The sequence below is a fragment of the Equus quagga genome, chromosome 6, assembly GCF_021613505.1.
Source record: "Equus quagga isolate Etosha38 chromosome 6, UCLA_HA_Equagga_1.0, whole genome shotgun sequence".
NCBI lineage: Eukaryota > Metazoa > Chordata > Mammalia > Perissodactyla > Equidae > Equus > Equus quagga.
Genome location: NC_060272.1, coordinates 109,099,361 through 109,126,210, shown reverse-complemented (window position 1 = coordinate 109,126,210; position 26,850 = coordinate 109,099,361). Strand labels below are relative to the sequence as shown.

Sequence of the window (26,850 nt, the reverse complement as noted above, 5' to 3'; positions counted from 1 at the left end):
CCAGGACATCCAGAGTCACCCCTGTACCTACACGTGCCAAGTGGGAGCTTGTGAGGTACTGAACACTGAGCAGCTCCTACACCCTGTCCATCAAAGGAGGCACGAGGTCTTCTCCCACAGCTACACCAAGTCCCAGAGAGCAGATTTCCTGGAAGGTGCCCAAAAGCAATGGAATACAGGGGGCCCACCTAACTCTGTCACCCCTAGTTTGGGGATCCTGGACAAATCAAAGCTTTTGCGACTTGGCAAATATCACACCTGTGAAATGAGCAAGAACTTACTTTGCAGCAGAGTTTGTTATGAAAAGCCAATGAAATAACACTTTAAACACTCAGAAAAATAAAAGCATAAATGTAGAAAATTATATATATATTATATATTTATAATTATAGACATATCTTTATTATAAAATCTAAAGATGCTAGGACTGCTTCACGGCAAGTGGAAACAATATGCTCAGTGAAATCTCACATGCGCAGGGACCTGTTTAACCTAACAAGTAGGAACAAAGTTCTGAGGACACATCTTCTAACCAAATTTCATCAAGAACAGAAATGGGCAGCAAAAACTAGATGGGGAGGAAAAAGGAAAAAAAACTCTACAGACTGAAGTTAATATCCTAAAAAATTTGATTTTGTCCCTACAATGTGTCAGGCATTTAGCTTATTTAGTCCTTTCAATAATCCCAGAAGATAGGAACTATTATTCACATTTTAGTGGGGGAAGAAAACCTGAGGCTTGAAAGTTTAAGTAATTTGCCTATAACTAAGGAAAAAAATGAGCTCTAAGAACTTCAGTTTGCATTGTACAGCCAACAAAAATTAACGGCCATGACACTCCACCCCGAAAATCCTGAAGAGTATAGTTCTCGTGCTTAGTCCCCATTTCAACACAGGCTGAAAAATGTAGCAAGTCCTCAGGGAAATTTCAGTGACGGACTCGCTGTTGAACTTCTAAAGGGTCCTGTTTCTCTTCTCACGCCCAGTGGTGAATGTTAAGTGCTCGTTATGGAACTATCCAGATCACACTGCACAATGCTCATCCTCGAAATCAGCTCTCCGTTCAGACGAAAGGAAGCAGTCATCACTCTAGTGTCAACACGGGCATGCTGGTGGATCCTGGGTCTTAGCATGGGCTAAACGGAGGCCCTGGAATCGCCATGCTCTTTGAGTTCTCTCAGGTGGGCCACTTCCATTCCCATCAAAACAGTAGGAGACAAAAAAATTCATCAGGAAGTGTGTTGCAATTTCATAGACTGACAGATGGAGGCGTGAGGTAATACATCTTTTATTACTTCCCTTGACAGCTACAGATTGCATGCTGAGTTTAACTGGGCTGACACACATTCTGCAGCTGTATTTTTGAGAGAAATTTTTGGACATTTTTCAGACTATCACAAAAATAAAGCACCTAGGTATGGAAAGAAATTTCCTGGTAGTTCAAAGAAAGCTTCTCCCTACTGCTCTAAATACTCTCTCTAGCCACAAAACCCTAACATAGGCCTTTCAATGCCTGGTAATTTATTTTCTCACATGGATAGGCCAGCCTACATTAAAGGTTTCTCCTCTGTTAGGTTTATAAAATGATTTGTAATTAGTGATTCTATAAATAAGGGAATGTAACTTTCTTTACTCAAGCATCAGGCTTCACAAAGGACTACATTTATGTCATACACAAATAGTTTGAGATGATTACACTTGATTCTAAATTTTATTTTCATAGTTAAAAAATTGAAATTGTGGGGCTGGCCTTGTGGCCTAGTGGTTAAGTTTCTACGCTCTGCTTCGGCGGCCCAGGGTTTTACCAGTTCAGATCCTGGGCACGGACATGGTAACACTCCTCAGGCCATGCTGAGGTGGCGTCCCACACAGCACAACCAGAAGGACCTACAACTAGAATACACAACTATGAACTCGGGAGATTCAGGGAGACAAGAAGAAAAAAAGAAGATTGGCAACAGATGTTAGCTCAGGTGCCAATCTTTAAAAAAAAAAAAAAAAAAAAACACTGAAATTGTGCTGCACCCTTATCGCAGCTCTAATTATCAAGGACCTGCAGCTTAGAGACACTGGTTCTTTACTAGCCAGTAACACTGATGTGACATCGCATTTGATGACAGAGCCTGCCCACCACACTCACACCTGATAAGCACACTGTGTGGATTAGAGAGTTTTCAGAGAAACAGAAGAAAAAATCATTTTCTACCCTGTTTTAGATGCCACAGGTATATCAATTAATGAAAATAAGATTTCTCTGAAGAATGTGGGATGTATTTAGTGTTTCCATCAAATAATTATTCTGCCACGATCTGCAAGACAGAAACAGACCTGATTACATTTTTCTTATCTCCTGATGAAACTCCCCAGTAGGGTACCAACAGGGTCCCCATCTCCCAGAAGACAGCTCTGACATAGAATATCAAAGATGGATGTGAGGTGATCATAACAATTAGGCCATATGGCCTAAAAAATGGTCATGTTAACACATTCACATTATATCATATATGGGAATAAATATAATTTATATGTGAATATATTTATAATATACTTAATTATACACATACATTATATCTTAAAATATAATATCAAATTCCTTTATCTAAAACTGAAGTCTAGCTGACATACTACAATTTAATCCTGTAGCTTTCATTAACATCATGAGAAACAATGTGACCCCAATCAAGCCTTGATAATCCTTTAAGTTTTAAAAGCTTGCTTTATAAAATCTATGACTTCGTCTTTTGGGAACCTAGATGATGACCAGGACAAAGTACATGGCTAATGGAGTAGATCTACAGAATGCTACAAACCGACCAAAACAACGTGGCTGCTTTACAGAAAGGAATGACACTCTGCCACAGAGTTAGAGCTGTGGCACCAGAGCTTGGCATCACAAGGAAAACAATCTTCTAAAATGCCCCAGGACAATATATTTGTGATGGTTAATCTTATCTGTCAACTTGACTGGGCCTCTGATGCCCAGATATTTGGTTTTGGTCAAACATTGTTCGGGGTGAGTCTGTGATGATGTTCTTGGATGACTTTGATATTTGAATTGATAGACTGAGTAAAACAGATTACCCTCCTAATGTGGGTGGATCCCATCCAATCAACTGAAGGGCTGAATAGAACAAAAAGGCTGACTTTCATGAGCAAGGAAGAATTCCTCCCACCTGACTAGCTTTGAGCCGGAACTTAGCTTTTTCCTGCCTTTGGACTTGAAATGAAACATCGGCTCTTCCTCAGTCTTGAGCCTGCAGGTCTTTGGACTGGAACTACACCATCTGCTCTCCTGGGTCTCCAGCTTGCTGACTACAGATCTTGGGACTTCTCAGCCTCCACAATCACATGAACCAATTCCTTATAATAAATCATACACATGCACACACATACAGTTACGTGTTGCTTAACAATGGGGACACATTCTGAGAAATGCATCCTTAGGTGATTTTGCCATCATGCAAACACCATAGAGTGTACTTACACAAACCTAAATGGTATAGCCTACTACACACCAACACACCTAGCCTATATGGTACTAATCTTATGGGACTACCATTGTATACACAGCCCATTGTCGACTGAAACGTTGTTATGCAGTGCATGACTGTATATTTACATATCATATATTTAATATATTAAATACACACACACACATCTTATTGGTTCTGTTTCTCTAGAGGACTCTAATAAAACATTATAAGAAAAAATAAAACCTTAGGTACATAGACACCAGTGAAGTAAAGCTGGGGACACCTCATTCAGCACCAAGACAACAAAGGGGAAGAGGCCACAGCAGCTGACAAATGGTAACACTACTAGAAAGTATGTGAAATTTGAAAATACAACATGCTTCAAATATACCTACTTGGTCAAAGAGGCCTTGAACAAGTCACCAAAAATGTAGATGAGATAGGATGGCAGGGAGTATTGACAGTGGGAAAGACTGAATAAGAGAAGCCCTACTCACAGACAATCATAACTGTTTTTTCCCTGAAAAAATTATCATTCACACAAATTTAAACAGATGTCCCCTTTCCAGTCTATGTCAACTCACACCATTGCCCCCTCCCTCCAAGGCTAGAGCTTGACCACACCCACACCCCACTGCTGAACCTCAAATCCTTATCAAATATGCTAAGTAATAGCTAATCAAGCTGTAAAGAATTTTGCCTTTTCATTCTTTTTGATTTAAATGCCTTGGCATTCCCGAACAATCTTAGAAACTTTAGAGCCTGTGTTCGCACAATACTGATGCATACTTAAAACCAAACTTGTGATAAAGACCTGACTATCTGCTCAGGTTTTGGGATTAGTGCTCAGAAGTCTTTTATCCCATCCCCACCACGCTCCCCACCAAAGTTTTCCATTTTTTGTTTGTTTGTTTGTTTGTTTGTTTGGAGGAAGATTAGCCCTCAGCCAACTACTGCCAGTCCTCCTCTTTTTGCTGAGGAAGCCTGGCTCTGAGCTAACATCCGTGCCCATCTTCCTCTAGTTTATACGTGGGACGCCTACCACAGCATGGCTGCCAAGCAGTGCCATGTCCGCACCCAGGATCCGAACCAGCGAACCCCGGGCCGCCGAGAAGCGGAACGTGCGAACTTAACCGCTGCGCCACCGGGCAGGCCCCCTAAAGTTTTCCATTTTTTGCTGGCTCAGTACTTATAGTTTGCAGGAAAGAAGGCTAATTCTAAAATAAGTATGTAGCCTGGGCGGGGCTGGCCTCAGTCTTCTGTATATTTTTGTGCTTTTCCTGTCCTTGCACATCTCTTCTTCTCCTACTTTAAACGTCTTTTCTTCCCAGGGGTTAGGAACAAAGGTTCTAGAGTCAGACTGTGGGACTGAATACTCCTCCCAACACTTATTAGCTGTGTGTGGCCCTGGGAAAGTTATTTACCTCCTTGTGCCTTAGTTTCCTCAGCAGCAAAATGTAAAACATCATAGTGTCTGGCATGTAGGATTGTAAGGATGAAATAAATTCAAATACATCAAGTTCTTGAAGCTGTGCCTGGCACGTGGTCCACGTTAGAAAGTCAGCCCTTACTAACCCTGTGGATGCTCTTAGCTATTCTTCTGGACCCAACAGGTGCTAAGTTGCTTCTGGTTCTTTCATAGCACTTACTGTGCTGTAGAGAAAGCACCCATTTACCAGCCTGTGTCCCCTCAGACTGGGCAGGAATCATACTTGTCTTTTTCATTATCTTTGCCAGCACCCAGTGTGCTGTTTGGCACACAGCAGGTACTCAATGACTGTGGAGTGAGTGTTCGAAGGGACGATCTATTCTAACAAGGAGAATGTGGTACCTAAGGGTTGCTGTTTATGAACGGCCATGGCAAAGCAGTAAAGTGAAGTTCCAGTTAGAATTCTGCGAAGAAACATCATTCGTCCTTTTGGTATATGACCAGGTCTGGGGATTTTTAATTTGTCTAAATTCATTTGCTTTAAAATCTTTCAAATAAAGTCACTTTGTTTACAAACTTGTCCCTCTTAATGGCACAGAGAAGTAAGCATAACAAAGCTGACTGAATCAATGTTTCTTTGGTCCCAGGGGACCAAAATTCTGGAAATATTTATGAGCAAGCTCATAAGGTTGCATTTAATTATCAACTGCACATAACGCATAACTGCTACTATCCCAGAGTCATTAAGAAAGGTCTTTCCAAGTACAAACAAGAGCAAAGCATCAACAGATCCAGGACAAGGCAGAAGTTACAACTGCAGTATTGAGGCCTGGCTCCCCAAAATGGAACTCCCCTTAAATATGGAAGGGAAAACAAGATGACCAGAAGACTAACCTGCTCCCAGTTATGTGATCTGACCTCAGTTTCAAAAGACCTTCTGTGGAAAGTACTCTTCTCGTGAAACATTCTGTTAAAAAGCAAGCCCCTGAGACACAGTCCTAGTTCCTCTGAATAAGCCCCAAGGTGTTCACTGAGGCGAGACAGGAAGGAGAAGACAGACAGACAGAGAGGTGTGCACGCACGCATGTCCCGTTCCAGACACAGTTAAGAAACTCTGAGCCTGAGCAAAAGCCTGAGCCCTTTTCCTGTGTGATTTCTGTGACTCCCATATGAAATATGCACAGATGTTTCTGTCAGATCACAGATGTCACCATCAGGTCAGTTAATAAAAGCCATATTCTCCAGTTACGTATAAAGAAAAACATGTAAGAAAGGAACTCAAACATGCTAATACTCTGTAACAGAAAAGAATAGGTGGATTCACATTTTGTTTCCTGGCCACGTACACTTCTTACTTAGTAAAAGGAATTTGGGAAGATGAGTCTTCTAAGTTCACCTGGCTACTATTTAGAATGAGGAAGGCTGAGGAGCCTCCTGGATAACAGTACTTCTTTGTGGTGGGAAAACAGCGCACCTGAATCGGATATTAAGTGAAATGAGTTACTCCAAAAGAAAAATTCCTGAAAGGTTCAGCTGGTTTAGTGATACAAAAAGTGCACCGAGGAGCAGGCACCCCAGCAACCTACTCACCACAATATCCTCAGGGAACGTGTCTCTGCTGAAGGAGCCGTCATCAAACACGACCTCGTAGAAGGTCTGCGAGGTCACGGCCATCACTCGGCAGCTGTAGTACCGGGTGTTCCGATGCTTCGTGATGACCGTCTGGCCCACGGAGATGCCCTTCTCACCAGCCTTGGACTTCTAAAGAAGGGGCAAGAAAAAGGAGAGAAAATAAAAGAAACATTTATTTAGAAAACAGTCATTGACTTGGTCATATTTTTTTAAATTTTTTAACTTTTTATGGCGAATAATTTCAAACTTAAAAGTTCTAAGAACATGAACAGTACAAAAACACCTATATACTCTTTGACCCTTTACCTGCACTCATCTATTTTTATCGATTGCTATTAACATTTTACTATTTCCTTTTTTTGGCATATTCTTTCTATGTTTTATATATGTATATATGTAAATGCATATATGAATATTAATAACCCCCTGAACCATTTGCAAATAAGCTACATACGTCATGGGCTTTTACTCCTAAATATGTCAGTGTGTATTTCCTAAGAATAGGGATTTTCCTTTACATAACCACAGTACAGTTACTAACTTTAGTAAATTTAACATTGGTAAGATATTTTAATATACAATGCATATTCCAATTTTGTCAACTAAGCCAATAATGACCTGTATGGCACCAGCCTCCTCCCCTGCTCTCAAGTACAGGGTCCAGCCTAGAGTCGGGTATGGCATTTAGTTGCCACGTGTCTTTAGTCTCCTTTAATCTGGAACATTTCCACAGCTTTTCTTTGTCTCTTATGACTGTGATAGTTCTGAAAGATACAATTCTACCTCCCCATGCTTTTTCAGTGGAACATTTGTCTGATGTTTTCTTATGATTACATGCTGTTATATATTCCTAGCCAGAATACCACAAAGATGATGTATTCTTCTCAGGATATCACACCTGGAGGCACATGATGTTTGTCTGTCTCTCAGTGGTGATGTTGACTTTGATCCTGGTCAACTGTGTGGTCCAGTTTCTCCACTTTATAATTACTATTTTTGCTTACAACTAATAAGTAATCTGTGGGAGAACCATTAGCACTATGCAAATATTCTGTCCCTACACACTTCTATAGAGTTAGCGTCCATTGATGAGTCTTGTCTGACCCAATCTTCTATGATGGTGGTGATATGCTGATTTTTCTCGCTCCAGCACTCCCTCCACACTTACTAGTTGGCACTTAGCATTTGTTAAGCAAGAGTCTCCTTCTCTCTCCACATTCATCCATTCATCCGTCTGTCCATCCATCCATCCATTATCAATATGGACTTAATTCCTCTTCCCCCATTGTTTTAACTCATCTTAAATTATTTTGGTGCTCAGAGTATCCCAGATTTGGCCAACAGAAGCCTCTTCAAGCTTTTTCCTGTGTCTTTTAAACATCTTTTTTTTTTTTACCAGTTCCCTACTTTCTGACCGACAAGATGTCCCAGGATCATCTTGCCCCAGCCCTGGATTTAGCATTTCCTCAAGGAAAGTGGGTTGTTTTAGAAGGCAGTGATATTAAAGACCTAGATCCAGGTGCTCAGGTGTACTTATTACTACAAGGGTATCTTTGCTTCTTGACTCTCTCAATAGACAGAGTAAGGAAATATATGCATGTATACACACGTATGCATACATATGCACATGTACGTATATGTGTATAAATACGTATGTAGCTATGTTAGAAATCCTGCATCATGGTGATATCCCCACAGGGTTCTTTCTTGCCTTCCCCCATTCCATCTTTGCATGTCCTTACTTTCTCAGTGAGAACCTCGGTAAAACAACATGAACCCATTTACACATTTGCTCAATCCTAAAATACACCCAGCTACTTTTTAAAAACCTGTAGCACAGCTGATAATTTTAGACAAGAAAAACGAGCCTGCAAGACAAACTACTTCATTTCTAAATTAAACACTAGGGTAAAGTTCAATTATCAATTCGATAACAGCTGGATAGTCAGGATGGGCTGCACGCTTCCCTAAGAACACGGGCATGAGTTGTAGACTCCACCTTTACTTCCTTTTTTTCTTTCCATTCCTCTCTTTCCACACATGTTCACGGCCTCCTGGAACACCACGACTAGGTCTCAGGGTGTACACATCATCCGGTGGCAGCATAAGACTTTGGGATAAAAGCCTTCTCTTGAAAATGCTTGGCAGAGTGCCTGGCTCACAGTAAGTCCTCCAGAAATGATTGTTATATTATGGGTGTTTTGTTTTTCAGGATAAGACTTTTGCTCCCCTTTCAGGAACTCCTACAAACCCATTCCTGCCAGGCAAAGATGGTAGTCAACATCTTATGCAGAAATCTGCTCTCCAGCTCTGGGACCCCTTTCCTCCCCAACTCCAAGTCTCATTCATTGACCTGATTCATTTGATGCCACAAGCTCTGACCCACTAGAAGAGACCCTGAATCAAGCACTTGGGAAGGTCCAGGCCCTTAGCTAAATGGGTCCTGGAAGACATGGTCTCATAATCACTAAGATACTAACATTAGTCTAACACATTATCTACACCTCCAGAAAGCCAGGACTCATTAAATCCCAGTGTTTCCCAGCAGGGGTATTTAGAACATCACCAGAAAATAAAGTGTCATCATTCAGCATATCGGTTCTATTAAAGGCTTTACCTTTTTGCCCTGAATTTCAAGAAAGGCTAAAACATCCTGTAGGGGACAAAGTGTTATATTTGATCTTTACCTTCCAGAAACCAAAGAAGACATGTCCACAGAGTCTTTAATTCACTAATTCCTTCAACAGTTATTCCTTCAACTTGTTATACTAGCCAGTGGGCACCAAGCACCTCCTCTGGTGCTGGGGACTCAAATATACAAAAACCACTAAAATTCTTGATCCCTGTTCCCTGAAACAGGCCCACACAGGTATGTGCCATGAAGCCATCATACAGATGCACGATGGAAGACTGATGGGATGTATTCTAGCACGCCATCTTGAACATGACTTTGTATTCATGGGCAGAATTAGGGCAGGAGGGCAATGAAGCACAGAGTGATGGGCATGAGCAAAGACCTAAAAGCAGGAAACAGCCTGTTCTGTTCTGAGAACTGCGAGAGGTCCTGCTGTTGTGTGGGAGGGGAAGAAGAGGTAGGAGGAGAGTGTAGAAATGGCCTAGGGCCCAGAGGTCAGGCTATGGGGGGAAGACGAGGGGAGGGCAGTTCTTAGGCCACCCTAAGGAATCTAGACACCATCCTGTGAGCCTATGAAGCCACTGAGAGGTTTAGGTACAGAAGGAAAATGATGCAGTTCTATATGGCTACAGGTGCAGAAGGGGCTGGTGGAGCTTATTGCAACAGTCCAGGTGGGAGACGAGGGCCTGGAGTAAAGAACTGAGGACAAAGATGCTCATGATTTGGATAAGAGGCAACTCTCCCAAAAATGTGTTGCTAAGGGTCTGCTACTTGTAGAGTGGGCCCTGCCATCTAGTTTCTCAAATGCCTAACAAAACAAAAGGATATTTTCCTCCTTGAAATCATTCCCTAGTGAATGCTGGCTTATTTGGGAAAATTTTTTATACCTTTGGTATAGTTAGGTTTGTAAACATCTTGACAAAAAACAACAGTAAGAAGCCTGTAGTGGTTTGAATGTGCTATGCTTGAAGTAGAAGTCTTTACTTTAACATCAAGGCCATAGTATGTGACATACGCTGAAATAATTACCTCATTTCCTACCTCATTTCTCTGTCCATCCCATTTAAATATATCTAACCTTTCAAAGTAAGAGAAGGATTTAGAGGTAATAATAAATACAAACAAAGGGACAGTCTGCAGAGTTATCTACCTCCAAAATTAGGCCTATGACTGCTATGTAAGATTATAGGTTACCAGTAACTCTAGGAGGTGAAATCCACAACCTGTGTGGCCACACACAGTGGCTCTGAGCGACCTGAATTAGAGCCAAACAGAGCTTCATCTCAGCAACTCTCTTTGGTAGATGTACCTCTGGCAAACTGATGTAAAAATACTCATGGTCAGAATGCAAGTACTGTATTTTACTATATATTAGTTCCTTTTGCATATGTTATTACAACTGAAATTCATCCTCCAAGGAGACAATGGTTTGGATTTGAATTCTAAGCTGTTTCTTACTAGCTGTGTGCTCTTGGGGATGTTTACTTAACTTCTACCAGCCTCTGTTTGCTCATCTGTAGAAGGGATACAACTTACAATGAAGGTTTGCTGTAAAACAGGATGAAGTCCACAAAATACCTAGACTCACAGGCAGCTTGTTCTCAGCAAATGTTAACTGGCTTCATTTTAGGAAATGGAGAACATACCTAAGACCCTAGCCCCAGGTTAATAAACCACTCTTCCCTATTGTACTCAGCAATTGGCATGTATGACTGCTCAGCACCCTGATTTCATATGACAAGACTCAATCCAGCATCACTGTCATGCTCTCTGCCTCATCCACTCCTGACTCTAACTCTTGTCAAATGTGGGCACAAAGTGATGGTCCTTAGGAAAGAAGGCATAATGAGGTCTCCTCCCCGTCACCCCTAAAGCTCCCAAAGCCTTTGTTTACAAGTCTCTTAAAGCCCCGGCCAAATGTCACTTTCATTTACTGTCCCTCCTACGACAGGAAAATCCATGGGTCAGTGTCTTTTTATCCACGGCACCCAGCACAGCATGTACAACATTGTTGCTGCCAGACAAACAATGAATGAATAAAGGAATGAATGAACTAATCAATGAAAAACTGAATGAAGGAAGTGTGAGGACAGGTACGGACACATTTTCAAAATGGGAGAGGACTGATTCTAAGCATTCACTGTTCAGAAAAGGGCAAAGAGACATAAAGGGGAGTTTTAGGAAGACGTTCCTCTTTTTAGGGGTGAGTAGGCATGTATGCAGGTTAGAGGGAGGGAATAAAGAAGGCTTATGGTGAAATTCACAGGGTGTGGAAAACGGAAGCAGCCAGTAAAGGGAGAAGAAAGGTGATACAGGCTTGATGGAGAAAAGGTTGACTCTAGACCACAACCATCTTTTTTCCTGCTTAGGACCTGAAATTTATGCAAATTGACTGGTTGGAAAGATGGCCGGCACACAAATTAAATTCACAGCCTTCATCTAAATAGAAATTTTCATAAGCTTCAAGCATGACCATTTCATGGGGAGTACTAAGGAAAACAAATTTTTTTCATAATGCTATTTTGATAGGATTTCTGATTTATTTTTGCAGGAAAAATTTATTGACAAGCATACCCCATAACCGATTATACATCCTTAAAAATAATTCCTGTCAGAAAAGCCTAAGAATCTATTGATGTTAAGAATGTCACTGCTGATCAGAGAAGACAGACGTTATGTAAGGGGCTCCATCAGATTAAAGAAACAGCTATGGTATTTTGAAGATTAGTGTGCAGTCTAAGGTTGTGAAAGTCAAATTTTCTTTAACATGCACTAGGCAGAAATGAACAAACTGGTTTTTTTTAAAAAAATGCACAAATTCTTTTAAAGAAAAGCTAGAGTCAGTTTGAGATGCTGGGGATGTGAAAAAATGTTAAGTAAGAACATCTTCTAGAAATCCCACAAAAGCATCAAAGAGTTCCTGGGAAACAATAACACATCTAGAGTTTCCAACACACATCCATATACATGAGTTAATTAAATTCTCCCAATAACCTTGTTAGGTAGTTTTTATTTTCATTAAACAGTTGAAGTTCTTCCAACATGAGTACCCCGGCACCATCAACTAGGTGAATAAATGTGGAAAGAAGTCAGAAGAGAAATAAAACCAACCAGGAAGTGGGACTGATGGAATTCAAGCAGTTTCCTAAAGAAGTCACATTTTCTTTTTCTTTCTTTTAATTACGATTTATTGAGTACCACCTTTGTTCTACATACATTTTGAGGCACTTCTCAGATAAGAATTCATTTACTCTCCCCAGTATACTCACAGAATTGAACTAGTAACTTGGATTTGGAGCCTATCTGGTGATGAAAAATGCAGAATGTATAACTGCATATGCTCTCAGTTTTCATAATATTATATACACATGACATGCGCACACACTGCGGTAAGTTGCAAAAATGCCAAGAGTCTTCTCTTCTCCCTTTTCCCACATCCCTTACAATTTGACTTTATACCTCCTCCCACCAAGAGCTGGAGTCTATTTTTGCCCCCTAGAATCTGGGCTGGCCTTGTGGCTTAGCCTGCTTCGGCCAAAAGAACACAGCAGAAGTAATGATATGCCAATTCAAAGCCTTTTGCTCAAGAGGCCTTGCACACTTCTGCTGTCTCTCTAGGGACCCTAGACTGTTGTGTGAACAAACTCAAGTTATCCTGCTGGCAGATGAGATATCACATTGACCAGAGCTGAGGCCCTAGACATGTGAGAAAACTCACACCAGAGAAGGCAGGATGTTCTGTAGCTGACCACAGATGACTGGGGCAACTAGTCTGGAGCAGAAGAACCACCCAGCTGAGCCCAGCCTAAATTGATGACCCACAGAATCACCAGCAAAAGAATTGTCATTGTTTTAAGCCATTAAATTTTGCAATGGTTTGTCACACATAAGATAATAGATATAAAAGGAATACAAAAAATATATATACTGAGCTGTTAGCAATGTATAGCTCTAGGTAACAGGATTTTATTTATTTGCTTCTTTGTCTATTTCTCTGTACTTTCCATTATGTATTTCTTTAATAATTCTTGAAAATACTAAATGTAATAAAATACAAGAGTCCGTGCAAGTTTCTAAATTCTTTTTTTTTTATTTTGAGGAAGATTAGCCCTGAGCTAACTGCTGCCAATCCTCCTCTTTTTGTGGAGGAAGACTGGCCCTGAGCTAACATCCGTGCCCATCTTCCTTCGCTTTATATGTGGGACACCTGCCACAGCATGGCATGCCAAGTGGTGCCATGTCCGCACCTGGGATCCGAACCGGTGAACCCCAGGCCGCCAAAGCAGAATATGCGCACTTAACCACTGCGCCACCCGGCCGGCCCTCTAAATTCTTTAAATAACCAATCCACAATCAGATATACTCAATTGAGATGCTCAAAAAAAGCTGACGCCAAATTACTTAGTAAGAAAAGACCATCTTCAACATTTACCTTTCAGTTAATATGATATAAGAATGACTTGAGGAAATGAACACTTTGTAAAGTGGAATGATCCCAAATTTATGATAGAATTTCATCTGACTTACTTACATCTCCTATATTTGGGCCAAATGTGATATAACAAAACAGGCACCTTTATTCTGTTCTTATTAGTCAATACTAATTCCTAAGATATGTTGTTTCAATCAAATGAACAGATTTTATTCTCAGGTTTGAAGCCATATTAATTAAAAAAAAAACTCATCAAGTCTTTTTGGGACTCATTACTATACCTGTCCTTCCCATCACACCTAGCCACATCCAAAGGGCAGCACCAATAGTAGGATCCAATTGTTTAAATATAGAAGAGTTTTCTCTCCACTGGTACCATGTTGCCCTCAATCAGGTGTGGGCTTAGAAATTCAACAGGTCCTTATTACAAAGCTCTCCAACGTTCCTAAGACTCGACCAATGTTGAAATAAATGACCACACTTCAGAGAAAAGATGGCTAACCATCAATGATTACAACCTGAACAGGGAGAAGAAGATGTGCCTAAAACCTGGACTGGCTCATCAAAGATGAACCAACATCCAACAGGCTGACCCCAAAATGTTTAAAGCCACTGTTGACAAAACAGGATGAAAAAAATCATCATTCCTTACCTGATGTGTACTCTGCAGCATAAACTCTGAGCCAAAGAGCCAAGAACCAGCTGGCAAACAATGCAAAGAGGAAGAATAATCCAAGGATGGACGTGCAGCGAAAAAGCAATGAAATACTTATGACAAGTAAGGCACACTGCTAGGTGCTGAGGATTAAAATCAAAGAATGAGAGAGTCCCTTCTCTCCAATAGCTCACTGGCTAGTGGGGAAGACAGACATGGCTGATCATAGTGCAAGGTAGTAAGAGAGCCCAGAAGAGTGCAAGCAGGGGCCCTGTATAGAAAGCTTCACCACAAGGAACATCGAACCAGGCCCGAGGGAGCCAGGACGCCCACATGTACACATGGCAGGAAGGCCACTTGAGAGTGGAGTATCTGTGCCACAGACCCCTCTGGGTACCTTGTGAGCCTATGGACCCCTACTCAGAATGATGTTTTTAAATGCATAAAATAAAACACACAAGATTACAAATGAAACTAATTATACTGATAAAACAAATTTGTGGTATATTATCTATGATTCTGTAATAATGTATTAAATACTAATATCTAGTGTCAGGTTTAATAACTATTCATATCCTAATTTCAAGTTTGTGGCGAGTGTGAGTAATATTTTGAGATCTCTGTTACAATGGTAAAGTCACTTTCTATTGTGGACAAAGTCACAAAACTGCTAGTGCCATCGTTGTCTATGCTTAAAACTGACAGAATTGTTAAATTCTAGCTAGGGTTTAGTGAAAGAAAATTGTAATTTTTTTCTCATCTTCTAACAGACAAACTTTTAAATGATAAAAGATTTTGTCACCTGGAATATTTAAAGGCACAGCAGTCAACCTTTTAATAACAGCCTTACAAAAATCACAACAATGTCATTTATACAATGGTGCTTGTATCTACTGTCAATATAAGGACAGAGTAATGAAATGAAACTCAATGAAGGCACCTTTGTGAAGGGTAAAGTTATGGAGGCTAAGTGGGTAATTTGGGGTGACCTACACTGACACAGGAATCTCACTTAAATACTGAGACTGAATACGCACTGCATTCTCAAAGATCATTTCTCCCCGAGTTTTAGACACAGAGCAGAGAGCAGTTAGTTCAAGTTGACCTCTACAGGGAGGTCTCAGAGGGACAGAGTCCTGCATGGTAGACAGAAGGAAGATTCCTATGCTTGGGCAAGGTGGATTTTCTCTCATCAGACCTGGCAAGGCTGATCTGTGCTCACACCTTGAAGGAGGGTCACCCACCATCACACAGGGATGTGTCACGGCAGAGAGATCACCTTGGGAAAATCCGACTAGGCTCTCCATCTATGTAATGATGTTAACAAAGCGTGTAAATCTAAACACAATCATGTACGCAGAAGCTCCTAGAGCCAGCAAGGCGGGAATGCTGAGGAAGAGAAGCTCAGTAACTTATCCAACGAACAGGCCAAAAGCACAATTCCATTTGTATCCCATTGACCCTTCCACCTTCTCAACTGTATTATTTCTCCCTAATTTCTATGAATTCGTAACCTGTGAGATATTATTATTCTATTTTTTCAAGTATCCATCTTATAAAAATTCCCAGAGGGAGTTGAGTAAATAAATTTATACAAACTATTCTTTTACGAAACTTATGCAGCAGAAGTCACTCATCTCGATTTGCCTTGTAATAACGAAAGCTTTCTTTGTAAAATTACAAGAGCTAGGTAAAAATCTTCTACCCAGGAAAACCTAAATCCCTGGGGCTTCATGAAGAAATAATTGCTCTTACAGCACTAATGCCCATGCAGACTCATAAAAATGTCACAAGCATTTAATTTTCTACATGTCTGTTTGTTCACGTGTACTTTTATTTCTCATGGGTTTTTAAGTACAAACATATAATACAGTGGGAAATGGTGGTAAGCAGTTTCCCAGTTGATTTAAGGTCTTATTCACTTTAATGTCTGTAGAAGTATAACTAATAGGCTGCAGAAGATACTGAGAAAAAACTAATTCTTTTCCATCTGAGCCAAGAGCTCGCCTCAGAGGTAGCAGTCTTGTTCGAGAGGTAAGTGAAGAGGGCTGGGATGGGAGAAGCATCTTCCGACGCCTCACGGGGTTAAAGTAGGAAACTGCCAACAGGGAGGCACCACCTGCTTTCTATTCTGAAGAGAAGCAACTTCCTTCATAAAGAGCTGAGAGGAAAGCTCACCTCAGTTAGACTGGTGGAGCTGGAGGGCAGTGGCAGCGCCCCACCACTAAGATGGAGCCTGATGTGAGCTCCTCCTCAGTCAGGTCCAACCTCGGTAGTTGCTGGGGAACATCTGAGTCCCTGGATGCCTGCCCCCAGAAGCTCTGCCCTGGGCTTTTATATTTCACGAGCTCTTCAGGCTTCTTGCGGAGCAACAGTAAAATTTGGGGAGAGCAACAGATTCAACAAAATTTCAATCATTCACAGCTGGCTGTGTGTGTGTAGAAATCAACAAGGTGATTCTAAAATGTACATGAATGCAAAGGACTTAAAAATACTAAAAGCAATCTTGAAAAAGGAAACTGGTATTGGAAGAATTACAATTGGGGGAAAATAAGGAGGAAAAGCATTCATCCAATTATAAGGTAATACAACAATTTTTAAAAATTACCTCGGATGGGACACGTCAACAGAAAGAAGCAAGGGACACAGGGCATCATTATATGGGACTCCGACAAATGAGGATTTCTGAACCTCAACCTCAGAGAGGGAACGGGTTTAAAATAGCTAAAATGTTGCAAAAATTTTCTTAACAAGGTATCTCAAAGCAAAACAAACTAATTAAATGGTTTAACAGTTTTTCTGAGCCACCAAGAAGGAAGCCCAGGTAAATAACGAAACCATGTAAGCTATTCCAAGCCATAGTCTCAAGGTGGAAAAGTGACTGCCCAAACAGCACTGTCTAAATGAAATGCCATGCGCCCTGACGCTGAAATCCTGGAACTTCTGTAACTTTCAATGACTGTTGAACGTCTCTGAAGTTCCACTTCATCATCTGTAAAATGGATACAATTCTAACACCTACCATACAGCGTTGCTGTGAGGACCAAATGAGATAAGGTACTATGTATGAAAGCACACAGTAAACTATATAAGGCATTATATTAATATTAGCTATAGCTAGTACTTTCATTTACCTTATCTACATTGATACACTGCTCCCAACAAAAGGGGATAGTCGCCTTGAACAGGAGAGAAAATCAGGGTGGAATATAACTCTGTTCTATAAAGACACACTACTTAAATGAGCATCAGAGAGAGATTGAGTAACACAAGCTTCCTATGTTTCCTTTGAAATTTCAGGAGAAAAGGCCAAAGGAACAGTGGAAGAAAAGTCAGCCAAAAGCTTTCTACGGCCCATCACAACAGCAGCAGGAGCGGTACAGATTCCGCCTAGCTCTCTCTCCAATGTTAATCAAAGGGAATAATCCACAGTCTTTGAAGTCCATTATTAATGAAGCAAGCTAGTATCCAACTGTTAGTCTGTCTAGTGTTAATTAAAGGCATCTAAGTGCCCAGCACTGTGCTTGAAAGACAGATGTGTAGGGTTCCCGTGGAGGCAGGAAGGGAAGGGAGAGACCTGGAGGCTCTGTAGCAGTAACGCCTCCTTCCCAGTCATGCCTGTAGCCCCTCTGTTCTCTCGAGTAACACCCAAGGTACTTCTCAGTATCTAATAAGGATACTCTTGTTTTCTCCAAATACAAGATAAAGACACATAACAGAGTTTAGGTACAACTAAAAGTTGCTTAACAAGCGTTTGCAAATTTTGTAGTTTCTTCTAATTCCTGACAAATGTATGGGGAAGGGGGACCAATTTAACTAAAAGGCCTACCTAGTACTTGAGGAGGGACAAACCAAATGGGAAACAACGCATGAGGGTATGCAACGCCCACAAAGGAGAGGGTTCCACTTCTCCCTGCCTCCTGCCCCAAGCAGAAGCTTCGGAGTGCCAGGTCAACCTGGCTAAAATAACAATCAAAACAATGTTTCATTGACAAATGTAGAAACAAGAATGTCTTCTGTTCCTCAGATACTACTGTCTGTAATTGCACTGTCCCACCACACCCAGTGTGGGACAAGAAGACAAGAGAAGACGCATGATATCTCACACGGAAAACAAGTCACCTTGGGATAAAGAATGGTAAGAAACTGCCCATTTACCTGGAAAGGAAAGAAGTATTGACTCCATGTGAGAAATCTGTCGGAGCCCAGGATGGCTACCGGCATTCTGTAGAAAAGCAGGACAAAGAAGCTGAGGGATTCCCAGGCTGATGTGCTTCCTGCCAAGAGACCTCACAAGGCCTTTCTAGTTAATCCAGGGTTTTATATGTCATATTTGTTGAAAGTGGACATATAATGTAGACCTCGGGGTAGCCTTTTAGATAGAAATGTTGGAACTTATCTCATATAATTGCCTTTTCTATTGCCTGCAGTTAAGTCTTAAAAAGTTATACCTTCATTACACTTTGTCAGTATCTACGGATTTCATTATGACCGTGGCATCTAATTACTGTTTTCTACATGAAAGAATTGAAAATCCTGCCTCTTATGCTTTACAAGATGTTGGCATGTGAAATACCCTTTGCTCTCGTGTGTCTGTTACACATTCCATTTATATTTCTCTACTGCATCCATGGTGCTTGATTCTAACTCCAATGTTAAAATATGGGATTAGTGTCACTACTTAATTTTTTTAACAAGCTATCAGACAAAAATGCATTCCTTAATTACTAAAACAAACAAAAAAAAGAGTGTAAACTGCTGAAAAGCTTAAAATTCCCTGGGAACTGAGAAATACGAATTCTGTGAGAAAACACACCTTACCTATGCTAAAACATGTAACCAGATAAGTGGTCCTTGGAGTGGAAGACGATTTTCCTCAGTATGTGTGGTCCTGGATGTTGCCAAGTATCAGCTGGCCCACGTCAATATTTCTTCAGGCAGTTGGCCCCTCACAGTGGACCTCTAGGTCTGCTGACAGGTCCCTGAGTCCACGATGCACTTCGTGGAGGGAATTAACAGAGCCAAGTAGGAGCACACAACACTGACAAGTTTCTCCTGGGGATTCTGATGAGTCTGCTTTTGTGATAAAAACCAAACACCTGTACCAAGATGCAGATTTTTAAAAATCTTTTTTTAAATCAGGATTAACTTGCAGTTTTACAAGGCCAAAAATAAAAGTTTAGGCGAAATATTCTTTTATTGGAAGTCACATTATTACACATCTTAAGAGAGATGAAGATAGGAAAGGCTGTGAACAAGAGATCTGATAATCAAGCCTCCAGAGAGGATGACTGTTAACACTCACATTAATAACACAAGGGGGGCTGGCCTGGGGTTCGCAGGTTTAGATCCCGGGCACAGACCTAGCACAGCTCATATCAAGCCATGCTGTAGCAGCATCCCACATAAAACAGGGGAAGATTGGCACAGATGTTAGCTCAGCAACAATCTTCCTCAAGCAAAAAAAAGAGGAAGAGTGGCGACAGATGTTAGCTCAGGGCCAATCTTCCTCACACACAAAAGAAAACACTTAGGGCCTCAGGCCCCAACATAGCTTCAAAGTTATTTTAGGGGCTCTTTAGGCCCTAGGAGCAAGCACTGTCTATTTGCCGAATAAATAAGACGTCCCACACAACTTATGTATGAAAACTAACAGTTTTCAAACACATTTGGATGTTTCTGGGAAATGAATTTGAAATAATATTCTCTCACCTGATCAGATTAAAGATAAGAAATCTGAGTCTGGAGAAAGGCTGTATATAAAGGCAGAGATATTGTTCTGAGCAATTTGGGAACTGACTCTGCTCTCTGCCCCTAGATGAGGATGTGACCTTGGCAACCCTGAGTCTGATTCAAAAGTGACTGCTTGCAAATTTTCCTTAAATGGAAAGGCCTAGACTGTTATGAGTAAATTCTTCCAGAATGGAGATGTAAACCCCTAATCTAGAGCAACTATATGGTAGCAAAACACAGCTTTTATTCAGATCCAGCAGCAGCCAACCCCATGCAGACCCTGTCCAACCAGGGACTGATGGACAGGAGGAGAGCCCGACCAAAGCATTTGATCTCTGCTCTGCCTGCACGTCTCCCCATTCTCACTAGTTTCTGTATCCGTGGCTGTTTAAAACTGGAATCTGCAAAGGAGGCATCTGTTACCACTTCACAACTTCAAAAGCCCCGTGAAACACTTTAGTATCAGAAGTAGATCTAGAACCACTGTAGCTGGTGCCTGAACTGAAACTGGTACGATGACCCTTACCAAGTGGCCAGACTTGGAAAAAGATCTGGAAAGGGGCGAAGGACAGAAGGGTAAGCTAAAGAATGACTCAATGAAGGCAGAAGAGCCTCTGGCCGGGACTCTGAGGTCACTGGGGGAGTTTCTGAGGAGGAGAGTGTCAGAGTCAGTGGAACTTCTCCTCTATGCCCCACAGCCAGGCCCAGCAGAAGGCAGGATGGCTCTCCCTAACTGCACGAGCTAAGAGGAAAGAACAATGGGATCCCCAAAGGGAACTAAGCCCAGGCCACAGGGAAGTGCTGGGGATCCACTCAAGCCCTTGTTCTCCTGACAGAAACCAGCAGGGACAAAAGCTCCACACTCACTAACCCCGGCCTTCCTGTGGATATGGCTGCAGAAATAGGGGTCAGAAACTAAAATGAGGGGTATTAAATAGAGGACAGAGGTTTGAAATGGGATAGATTTAATTTTCTTAAAATTAAGAAAAGTGCTGTCTTCCCTGGTCTTACCTGATAAAGTGAACAAGGGAAAGACTGGTTCCAAATGTAAATCCTCTAAAATGTCTGTGCTAATATTTCTCCTCCCAGGCAAACCTGGCCTTAACTTTCTGTCATCTGGGATAAATGGACTGAGATCTCAACAAAATACTTCTACTGATAAAGGGTGAGAGATTTCTTTTTCTAAATGTATGTTTGATTTAGGAAGAGATCAGATTCAGGCCTGAATCACTGGAGATTTTTTTTTTAATCCTCGCTAAGAATTTTTTACCCTAGACTTTTGCTTTGGTCAGAACTCTGTTTTTCAATATCAGTGCAAATTCAGCAGGGCATTTGGAAAATAACTTACTTAGGTAGAAGAAACGAACCATACCCAGATACCAGATAATTATACACAAGTTTGAGAAGAGTATAGTTGGTCATTACAAACTGCACTGAACAGAATGGAAGTGAGCAACATCCAAATTGTTATAGGAAGAACTACCACCACCACCACAATTCCACCGCCAGAGAAATGAAGACACCCGGATCTGGGGGACATAAGAGGGTTTGTGGAAATGGCACCATTCAGATCATTGCTCGATGAGACGCTGGTTGTCTCTCTTAAAAGGATGGAAGAGAATCTAAAAGGGGACAGAGATGAGCTATGGAATTGAGCTCCAGACTAAAGGAGGGAAAATAAAAAGGAAATGGAAAGGATGGATTCGACCCACAGCTGCATTTGACGTACCAGCCCTGCTGGAGCCAAGACAAGCTCACCGGCATTACAAGGCAACATGGAAAGCAGACAAATCTCCTACATGGACTAATTCTCGCTGATCTGGCTTTCTCTTGGAGATTTCTCTCTTTCTCCCTTTCACTCTACATCTGATTAGTTACTAAGGCCTGTGAGTCTACCTTTGACGAGTCTCCAGAACCAACATGCTTCTGCTTACCCCGGATGTGGCCACCGTAGAAATCCAGTTCCCCACCTCCTCTCACCTGAGGAGAGCACCAGCTTCCTGACGAGCTTCCCGCATCTACCAGTCTCTTCTGCTCTGCAATCAGCCTCCACTTGCTCTCAAGATACAGTGTCCTACCACTGTCCTGAACATACACCTCCTGTGGGGGACCCCCGCTGACAAGATAAAGGAGGACCCTCTTAAGCTTTGCCTAAAGCAGTGGCAAAGGAGTCAAGAGAATGCCCTGGGACACAGGGATGAAGAGAAGTCCAAGGAGCTGTGTCCAGGACGGGAAACTCTTCAAACAAGACAATTAATAGCTTCTCCTGCCTGGTCTCAGCACTTGTCCTTCTTCGTGTGTTCAGATGTATGTGTGCACACACGCACATCCATATGCAAGACAGCTGTTGGATAGCTTATGTTTGCACTCAATCGGGGGGGATCAACTATCTGTGGATCTTGCTCTTGGGGGGCCTCCCTAAAACAACCTCCTCCCCACCATGGTCCACCTCCTCTAGAAAGGACACACCTTCCAGCCCCTCATCTCATCTCTAAAAATGGATCCTTGCCCAGCCAAGGTCATTTCCCTAACTTGAAGAAAGAAGATAAATTTTTTTTTTTTTTTTTTTTGGTGAGGAAGATTGGCCCTGAGCTAACATCTGTTGCCAATCTTTCTCTTTTTGTTTAAGGAAAATTGTCCCTGAACTAACATCTGTATCAATCTTCCTCTATTTTGTATGTGGGACACCACCACAGCACAGCTGAAGGGATGGTGTGTAGGTCTGCACCCAGGATCGAAACCCATGAACCCTGGGGCTCTGAAGTCGAGCACATGAACTTAACCACTATGCAACCAGGCCAACCCCAAGAAATTTTTAATTTTAATTCAGGGACATATAAAAAGGGGCATTCCACTGTACACAATGCCTTCACTCTCTGATTACCCAACCGACTTCTCCAGCCTCATCTCCCCCATCAGCACTTCTCTTCTCCCCAACCCCACCATAATCTCGACACATCCTAGACCCGAGCCATACTGAACTCTTCAACCTTTCCAGATAAATCAGGACTTTCAGAAGTTCATGCACATGCCATTCCCTCTACTTGAAACATCATTACTATTCTTATCTTTCCAGCAAACTCAAACTCTTCTCTTAGAACCAGCACAATTGTTCTCTCTTCTGTGAAGTCTACCTGACAGCCCCCAACAGAAACAGTGGCTTCCTTCTTTGGGTTCCCCATTTTATTCATATCTTTATTTAATCTATCTTATTATAGTAAGAGAGTATAGCAGCTAAGGGTCTGAGCTCTGAGTCAGACTGCCCAGTTTTGAAGCCACATGATCAAAGTGTAACAGGAGCATCAAGAAGAAAATTACAGTCAGCTGCTACCTGTTCATCTATAAAAGGCTATAAACCATGATGATGCTCAAAAGGGTCAAATAAAGTATAGCTAAGCAAAGTCCTACCTACTGATATAAATTAACTAAATGCTGCCTGAGTACAAAAATATAATCCTATGACCCCCATCACAGGTCCAAGGAGCACAATATGGTGAAATGAAACATACACGTACGTGAAATGTAATTCTTGTCTTCAAACCAAAACGCCTATTGGAACTAATGGGATTAAAATTCATAAACCAGAGTCAGGGGCAGACTCTGGTAAAACAGGCTTTCAAGAATTCTGGAAAGCTAGAGGGAAATATTGCTCAGGTATGCATCTAGGATGTGAGTCTACTTTATTCCCCTAGTAGATATGTGGTCTTGTTGACCTTGATTCTGGCTTAAGAACTAGGACAGCTGCACGTTTATAAACGTTTTATTAAATGAAAAGCATGGATAATCAGTTTTCCTGAATGGGTCCCAAGTATAAAAGCCTGTGGTACAGCAAAAATAAGTCTTTCATTGTAGATCTGGCAGCACCCTACACACAGGCAACTGCATGTGCTCATGAGGGGAACAGGGCACAGGGAAAAGTCCTGCGATGATAGGTTGTGTTCACTCCCACCTGATCTGGTCAACTCATTTCTGAATTTCTGCTACATTTCTATGCCCTTGGCTAATTAAATGGGAATTTACGGTGGGAGTGAGTGTTTGGGGTCTTTCCCTATCAATCCATAATAAACCGGAAACACTGTAGACTCTTTTCATAATTAATGTATTCATATAAACATGTTATTGATTTCTTAATGAGTTTTTTGTCATTATGTGTTGTCTCAATAACTGCTACTGAAAGGATAATATGTTATACAATATTCTCCTGTGATAAGAATAGTGATTCTAGGATTTAGAATTTAGGGACTTTGACCATCCACTGTTCCACATGCTGGTGAGGTGAGAGTTGTTTTTGCATAACCAAGGAGAGGTTTTATTAAGCTAGTGATGAGGGTATCCCCAGCCCATTACCACCCAAAGGTTAGTTACATAAGCACAGATTAATTAGAAGAGCTGCCTTGCTCTGAGCCCTTCCTCAGCTCCTGTGCAAGGTGGGTGTCTGTCCCCTTCTGTCCTGAGCCACGCATAGTGATGGTAGGGAAGGAGTTGTATGAAACTTGCCTGGGCAGCTGGCCTGAGGACACAGAGGCCAGGAAAAAGAAGTCAGCAAGTACTGAGCAAGGACTCAACTTCCATTACTAAGACGAGTACCAGAAGAGAACATGAGGGATGGGCAGAGGGGCAAAATAACAAGAGACAAGAGAACCTTCCAGGGTAGGAGGTACCAAAACAGAAGCCAACATAACCACTATTTTCCGTTATCCACACCAACACTGCCTTTAAATAAGATGCACACGTAGAGTATCTCACATAGATTTGACATAAAAGATGCTCAACAAATACTAGTTCTTTTCTTCTCCACTAATCCCATCCCCCTGCAGTAGGGAGTTTTCAGCAAATTTATACCAAGCAGCTTCTATGAATGGCCAAGTGCCAGTTACTGGAAATAAAAAGACAAAATACTAGGTAATCTAGTTAAATCTAGTTCAGTAACCTAGTTAAAATAATTTTGAATTAAAATATAAACAAAATAGCAGGAAAAAGACTGACCACTAAGGTGTTTTCTCTATACAAATTTTTCCTCTTATTGGAGTTGGTGTCTGCCTCCTTGTTAATAGCCACAACTTAGAAAACTATGAAGGAAACTAATTCCTCAAATGTCCTATTTTTCGAGAGGAGGAGGGTATTAAGGATAAAAATGATGTACGTCATAGGAGATACTGTATCAAAGAGGCCTTGTTCATTGCAATGAATTAATGCACAAAGCACAAGTGATTCTGGTGCTCCTACCCGCATATATGGAATATTCTAATCTAATACAAAGGTTTATTAAAGTAATTTTCTTGGAGAAAAATCTGTGCACGCCATCTTTCTCACATCCATTTCCCTCAGTTACCCAGGCGGCCCTTCCACAGGACGCTTGTCCAGTTTACTCAGGTGTGAGGAGACGGCCCCCATGACGGCTGTACTTTGCAGGAAGTATACAATTTATGAGTAATAGCCCACTGTTTGCTTTGGAGAAGAAATAAGTTTTGAAGGCCCCCAAGTTCAAAACCGTATTACTATTTATTGTACATAGCTCTTTGTTTTTTCCTTACAAACATCTGTGCAACAGTCACATAAATGGGTTAGGAAGACATCCAATGGAACCTTCAGAAATAGAGTCAGAAAATAGTTCACACTGGATCACGGCAAAGGGTGGTCAAGCACCACAACACTACACACACAAACACATGTGCACACACACATGCACAGAGGAATAAAACCTTACATTTGAAAGATAGCAGATGCCATAAAAGATGTTTTTGACAAAAACACTGAAAAATACATACTAAAATTTAGATTACATAACAGAGATTAGCCGTGCACTCCATTCTATCTTTAAAAATTTGAAAGCTACCTATTTTTTCAAATATTACCTTTCTAATTACAAAGTGTGCTTACTGACTGATGGAAGAGCGCATGATAATAAATCAGATGAAATTTTTATACCATTATGCAGAATGATTTTACACCCACAGCTTAGTAACATTGAATAAGCTATATTTAAAATAATTTATGGCATTAAAGGAAGAGTAGAATTTGACTTAAAATGGTCCTTTTTTATGCAAAAGGCAAATAATTGGAAGAAACAAAAAAATAAAGGAAACAAAAACCTGCAAGTGAATAAAAATGGAGATCCTACTGAAGTAACTGCAGCTTTGTACTTCATTTCACCCAAATTGTACAGGCATCCTCTCTTCTGGAAAACGACTGTGTCAGGCTGCCAAGTTAGCCTGGACTTTACAGCATTCGTTGCTATGATTCAGCAATTGCCCATAACTCCCACGTAATCAAGGAATGGTTGACAGCATAGACAAACCACAGTTCCGACTGGAGGGAGCATGTCCCCTAGCATTCATAGTTTACACAAAGAGAAATACTTGAATGAATCTGAACTTTTTTATGCTTGAAAAGGAAAGAACATTTAATGCAACAGGGACAATCACAACGTTCTTAGCCAAAGTCGCCAGATTCTATGAATTCCCTCCAGTTAGTTGTCAAACATTTTGGGGAGGAATCCATACTTGGAGTCTAATTAAAGAATAATGGATAAGTAATAGCTGTCAGGAATATATTTCAGAAATCCACTATTCACAGGGCTTCCCCCTAGAGGACTTTGCAAAGGTAATTTACGAACATTAAAATTTTTCCCTCATAGGAAAAATGGCCACATGTAGTGTTGTAAATTAGATCATGTTTTCCCCACCCTTTACAAAGTACACCAAGTTTAAAGTGCGTCTGCAGGGCAGAGGAATTTCTAAATCACCTCAAAGTCAAATATTTTCTTTTTCATCATCATTTATGAAACACATTAGTAACATAAACCTGACTGAGCCACACGTCATCGTTAAGAGGAATGAGGTCCTGATTAAACACCTGGATC

The 26,850-nt window shown here is 41.2% G+C and overlaps 1 protein-coding gene across 1 annotated transcript in view; it reads right to left on the bottom strand.

The window, feature by feature from the left end:
* Positions 1–26,850, bottom strand: part of KDM4C (lysine demethylase 4C) — a 387,672-nt gene that overhangs the window by 31,532 nt on the left and 329,290 nt on the right. The window contains exon 19 of the mRNA XM_046663818.1: positions 6,492–6,662. Within this exon, the coding sequence (XP_046519774.1) occupies positions 6,492–6,662 (171 nt within the window). The remainder of the gene's footprint in view (positions 1–6,491; positions 6,663–26,850) is intronic.